This window comes from Phoenix dactylifera, chromosome 11 (assembly GCF_051530095.1).
Source record: "Phoenix dactylifera cultivar Ajwa chromosome 11, Ajwa_hap1_PhDact_Kaust_v1.1, whole genome shotgun sequence".
In the NCBI taxonomy this organism is placed as follows: Eukaryota; Viridiplantae; Streptophyta; class Magnoliopsida; order Arecales; family Arecaceae; genus Phoenix; species Phoenix dactylifera.
Window position 1 is genome coordinate 29,790,988 of NC_143200.1, and position 6,300 is coordinate 29,797,287.

A 6,300-nucleotide genomic window follows, 5' to 3' on the forward strand; every position below is an offset into this window, starting at 1 on the left:
TCTTCTCGTCATTGTTTTCTTGGACAAATAGTTTGTTTGGTATAAGGCGAGAAGGATACCTCAACCGGAGGCAAAATACAAACAATGACACAAAATACAAACAATAAATTCCCTGTCAAACTAAGGCATCTAAGAATCCACCGACCGAAAACCGTTCTTGAATCAAACCATCAATCTAGCTGTAATTGATTCTATTCCTACCTCAACAATCAAACTAGGGAATCAAGAAACCATCTCATATAACAAGAAAATCGAATCTTGAAGCATAAGGCGAGAAGGATGCCTCAACCGGAGGCAAAACCTCATTGGCGATGAAGCCGGACCCATTCCTGAGCGCCCCATCCTCTCCCCCATTGCTGCCGGAGACGTCATGGGCCAGACCTCCGAGCGCCCGATTCCGACGATGATGAGAGCCTCGAGACATCAAAATTCCCTCGGGTCTTCAAGAATCCACAATATCCAAAGGCAGGAGCTTTGGACAGGAGAGCGATCGGAGACTGGCGGGAAGAAAAGAAAGAATGTTGGCTTGAGGATTTGGTATTTGGGAGTCCCAAATCCCAATCCTGATTGACTTGAACCTGAATCAGACATTGATGGGATACTAGTATGTCCATGTTTATAGCTAATTTTTTAATAAATAGATATAGATATAAATATTAATCAGATACAAAATTTTATATTTCTATTTATTTTAAATAGATATATATATAAATTTGATATTAAAAATATAGATTTTAATGCGAATATAAGTTGGATAATTAAATTTTAATGCCACAACATCAAAAAAAATTATAAGTAAAAGATAAATCAAATTAATAGAATATTAATGTAGTATTCAGTTTTTATTTACTATATAAAATTTAATAGTATTGTAAATAGATTGGGATATTCATATATTCATCGAATAGTTGGTTATACATATTTATATCTATTTTTGTTTTATATATATATATATATATATATATATATATATATAGAGAGAGAGAGAGAGAGAGAGAGAGAGAGAGAGAGAGAGAGAGATTAGTCGAATGTTTAAATTTATAGCTATATTTAGATAAATTTAAATATAAAAATAAATATGAATGGATATTATTTGGTTCACCTTTTATTTGGACCTAATACAATGTAAGCATGTAACACGGGACAAAGATACTTTTAATCCGCATCCACATGATAAGTACAAAGAAAAAGATTAGATGTCTCCTATAATACAAGAAACATCATTATGTACCAATAGGTCCCCTGACATGTGCGCATGTTCTATCCAAATACCCAGGCTTGCCGAGATTCATTACTGCTGAGCCTAATCCACAGGGCAAAAGGAGAAGGGCGAAAGAAGGAGGGAGAGAGAAAGAGGCAGGAGGAGGAGAAGGTGGCGGCCAAAATTTGGCTTGGAAGTTACAATCCATTATTAGGTACTCTAATTTTTTCTACAAATCCAATCTTTATATATATATATACACACCATTGATCACCTTTGGATTTTTTTAATTGGTTCCCATTTTTTCACTTGAAAATCCTATCTTTTCATGTAGAAGATGAAGTTCAAAACCTTTTCAAAACTTGATTTAATTCATACTTTATTTGTCGTTGCTGGGTTTGAAAGTTCTGAAGTTGATTCTATAGTTGTATTTATTTGGTGTAGTCGGGAATTAAGCCATAAAAACTGCAAACAAAGTCATCTTCTTTAGTCGAAATGTTTTCCAAAAGAAGGACATGAGGTTATTATAAAATTAAGGATATGTTTGAACGTACTGCAGAAATCTGCTTGCAATAAAAATCCATAATTTCCATGAAATCGTTGTATTGAAACTTATATGTCGAGTAATATTTCTTAAATTGATAACTTTTCATGCGTATAATCTTAGATTTTTTTTCCAATTATAGATCTCTCTTTTAGAAATTTTGGAGGGAAAAATCAACTCATCTACATCTTTGCAAAAGTGGGCCACTTTAATTTCACTTGATAAATGATAAGTTGATATAGATTGGTGCACACATAAAGATGTTCTTATGGTAACAATGAGGGAAGAGGCCTGATGGTCCACAAAGGTGAGTTGTTTTTGAGAAAAACAAAAAATAAAATTAAAATTTTCTTGCAAAATTTCCATCCTTCTCAGCAACCAGAAATCTCGTAAGAAGATTCAATTTTTGGAATTGAAAATTTGAAATCAAGAAGAACAATGGAACCACGAGGTTGAAATTAGCAACCTCCAGGCACAGCCTAAGAAATTAACAACAGAAGATATGTGGTGTCAAGAATCAAGTAGGGTCATATTATGCATAGGTACTATCGATCTGACGCAAGGAGAGGCATTCCTTAGAAGCAAAGACTTGTTTGATGCTGGCCATGTTTAGGAAAGGAGACAAAGATGATTGAAACAGATCTGATCCACTAGATCTTGGTAGATGTGATCTATGAATAATGGGCCAGAATGACTGACTCACATAGTAGAAATAAGACATCTGTTTGTGATGGTGGAAGGTGACAGTGAGAATGACACCGATTGAGGACTAGAGTCGACACTAACATGGCGTGCGTAAAGTGCGAGAGATTACTGGAGATGCATGCATGTTAGTTAGTTGCCTCATCATATGGCTTTTTTTTTCCTTACAGTATAAGTGCATGATATTTCCTTATAATACATTTACCAACCCTGTTTGTACTCATCATTACCGATTTCTATTTCATACATCAGGATTTCATAAAATGGCGATACTTGAGAATACGTTTGTTTTATAGACATGGAGATCCTAGGTTTTTTTGAAATTTATATCAATAAGTGACTTGTCACATCATAGAGATAGATTAAAAATAATAAGAGATGAAATTATAGTAAAACAAAAAACTTAATATTGCTACGTCTTTCAGAAAGTATAGCTTGAAATAGAGCTGAATGAATGAAAAGAATTCATGTTAAGTTTGGAATTAAAGATTAGTTGAATGGAGTTGAGTCATGACTTAGTTCTAAGATGCTTGCATCGTTCACACGGCATTGTCGGGCATGTCGATGCCTAGGTCAAGTTTTGCCAATCTTTCATCAGGCATGAGATCTTAGGTTTTCCACCGATCACCGTCGAACTCTTCAGTCAAATGTTGACGGCTTCTAGCATGCATGACTCTTTACCTGTCTCAATGTGAACTGACTCGCCATCCATGATACTCATCCTCCACGTGGGATGTTTATATGTCTCTGTTAATGCTCAATGGGAAAAAGATGGTGTTTTGAGCCAATTATCTTATGTTTTATCAACATGGTGGTTCTCACAGAACGATTTCCTCCTCTTGATCTTTCCTTCTGGATGTGGGTCTTCTGATCATATCATCACGTCCTGAGTTTCTTTTTGACAGCCAAGACTTCTCTTACCTCTCGTGTTGGCTACTGATTGGCTCCTCAGATGCTTAGTTGATGTATGCTAATACTTCATATCAATAAAAAAAGCTTACCTGGGGCGGAACTCAGGGTCGCATAGGAGGAAATCTCTTATGTGAGACGAGTGTTAGAGGCTGGGAGTATTATTCTTGAGGAAGACTCTGCGGAGGTGATTAAGCAGATTCTACAGGAGGGGTTGGGAGCGACAGATCACCCACTTCTAGATGACATCCGGAGGCTGATGAGGGAGTATGGTGCCTTTTAGGTTGTACATGTATATCGGGAGGTGAACAAATCTGTTGATTGGGTCGCCTCCTATGCTGCTCCCATTCTGGAGAGATCCTCTGGACTCGTTTTGTATCTATTCCTCCACCTCTGTATCGTATTCTTTTTCTTGACTCAGATGGCTATACTCACACAAGATTAGTGTGAGCAGCCAATGTACCAAAAAAAAAATTACCTCCTTTTCTCTCCGGTGCTGCAGTAAAATGATATTCGCTTTTGGTGATGAAAGAAGCATCTGATGATGGCTCCTACCTGTGAGATAAACCCATAATATATATTACTACATTCCAAAATCCTGTGGTAGAGTAGAGATATAATGGCACTTCTTTATAATTTTGTAGGAAGATAAAATTTGATTGCATGAATTAAATTCTTTTTCTTTGGCTTGAAGCCATGGTGAAGGGAGTCGGTTTTACACGACTCTCACATGCAAAATCTGGTCCATTATACCGTGCAAAGATTATAAGAAATTTGAAAGAATGATATTTTGTTGCTATCTTTGCCACATCAGCAAAATCCATCCCATACAAAGGGACACAAGTGGAAGACTTTGACGAGGAAAATGTTCAAACTGCGTTCAGACATGCTTTTTGTCCGTTAGCCCCCGAGTTCTGGAGTTTGTTACGGGTCTGAAAGCTGGTTCAGAGTTTGTTAGGATGAATCCAAGAAAATTACCACATCAAAAAAAAAAATCTCAGCTGGAGCTCTCAACATCGCCGTTTCCTCTGTTACGCTTTCATTTTTTATTTCTTTTTCTCAACAGCCGTCCGTCCCCTTCGGTTTAAAGAGAGAGGAGGAGCAGGAGCGATGGAGGTCTGCGGCGATTGGTTCGATGTGATCGTCGTCGGTGCGGGGATCATGGGGAGCTGCACGGCCTACGAGGTGGCGAAGCGCGGCCATAAGGCGCTCCTCCTCGAGAAATTCGACTTCCTGCACCACCTTGGCTCGTCCCATGGCGAGTCCCGGACGATCCGAGCAACCTACCCGGAAGACTACTACGCCTCGATGGTCCTCGAATCCTACCGTCTCTGGGAAGAAGCACAGTCGGAGATCGGCTACCGTGTCCTCACCAGGACCTCGCATTTCGACATGGGCCCTGCGGCGAACAAGAGCCTCCAGTGCGCGATCGCCAATTGCGAGCCGAATTCGATCAATGCTCGCATCCTCGACCGAAGCCAGCTTCATGACATGTTCTCTGGTGTAATCCAGCTGCCGGAGCAGTGGATCGGGGTGGAGACCGATGTCGGCGGCGTGATCAAGCCGACGAAGGCGGTCGCCATGTTCCAGGCATTGGCCATCAGAAGAGGGGCCGTTCTCAGAGACCATATGGAGGTGAAGGACATCGGGAGAGACGAGGCAGGAGGCGGCATCTGGGTTTCAACTGCCAGCGGGGAGCGCTTCCGGGGAAGGAAGTGCGTGCTCACCGTCGGAGCCTGGATGAGGAAGCTAGTGAAAGAAGTTAGTGGGCTGGACCTACCCATCCAGCCTCTCCACACAACTGTTTGTTACTGGAAGATCAAGGAGGGGCACGAGGATGAATTCTCGCCGAAGGCCGGGTTCCCGACGTTTGCGAGCTACGGCGAGCCTTACGTCTACGGCACGCCATCGATGGAGTTCCCGGGGCTGATCAAGATTGCCATGCATGGAGGCCACCCGTGCGACCCCGACCGGAGGGACTGGGCGTCGGGCTCAGGGGTGCTGGTGGACCCGGTCGTCCCATGGATCGAACAGGTGCTGCTGCCGGGAAGCGTCGAGGCCGGGAAGCCGGTCATGAAGCAGGCTTGCTTGTACTCGATGACACCCGACGGGGATTTCATCATCGACTTCCTCGGCGGGGAGTTCGGGAAGGACGTGGTTGTCGCAGGAGGGTTCTCCGGTCACGGGTTCAAGATGGGGCCTGCGGTGGGGAGGATTCTGGCGGAGATGGCGATAGACGGAAAGGTGGCAGGGTTTGAGCTGAAGCAGTTCAGGTTGGGGAGGTTTGAGGAGGACCCCAAGGGGAACGCCAAGGAGTTTGAGGACCAAGTAGCCTTCCACGTCAACCCATGAATAGCTTCCCTCTACTTCATTCTCTTCAGCTTCAGCGGTTCAGTTCAGTGCAGTGCAAATCATACTCGGTCGTCAGCCATTGGTGTGTTTCCTAGTCCCCTACTTCTCCGTGTTTTGATGTCAATTCAGTTGAAGTGGCAGCAGCTCAGTCTACTGTAATCTTTCTAGTTCGGTATCTAGTTAGCCTCCAAACCAATACTGTGAAGCTAGTGAAAGATTGGAAGTTAATTAAGGTACCAAGTATCCGGGTTGGTTTCTCTTTGGCTTCTGATTACTGGAACGGGGCAACGACCTCGGCATGGGGTGGTTCGAGTCAAATAAATAAATAAATATATATATATACATAAGAAACAGCAGGGAATAGAATTAAATAAAATCAACCAACATGATCTTTTTGCACCAGTCAAGGAGCCATGATAAATTAGATATGGAAAGATTCCATGTCCGTATCCTTGATTGATGATCCTTGATTGGTTCTCGTGTTCCCCACTCCACGCCCCATCCTAGATACATAGCTTAATTTCTTGATTGGTGCATTCATGATGAAATAAGCAAAAGACTAGAGCCTTGTCCTGTGAATAGTAAAGGTCAA

At 41.8% G+C, this 6,300-nt stretch overlaps 1 protein-coding gene across 1 annotated transcript; it reads left to right on the forward strand.

Moving 5' to 3' along the window:
• Nucleotides 1-1,237: 1,237 nt before the first annotated feature.
• On the forward strand, nucleotides 1,238-5,967 carry LOC103722608 (putative sarcosine oxidase). The gene is made up of 2 exons (XM_008813217.6): nucleotides 1,238-1,415; nucleotides 4,423-5,967. Exons 1-2 carry the CDS (start codon nucleotides 1,256-1,258, stop codon nucleotides 5,706-5,708), a joined length of 1,446 nt encoding a protein of 481 aa, XP_008811439.3. The 5' UTR covers nucleotides 1,238-1,255; the 3' UTR covers nucleotides 5,709-5,967.
• The last annotated feature ends 333 nt before the right edge of the window (nucleotides 5,968-6,300 follow it).

What these genes read in the sequence shown, in the direction of transcription:
- LOC103722608 (XM_008813217.6), top strand. Translation starts at nt 1,256, where the DNA reads ATGTTCTATCCAAATACCCAGGCTTGCCGAGATTCATTACTGCTGAGC. An exon ending in AAGTTACAATCCATTATTAG is followed by an intron (nt 1,416 to 4,422) that starts GTACTCTAATTT and finishes TTTTCTCAACAG; the next exon opens with CCGTCCGTCCCCTTCGGTTT.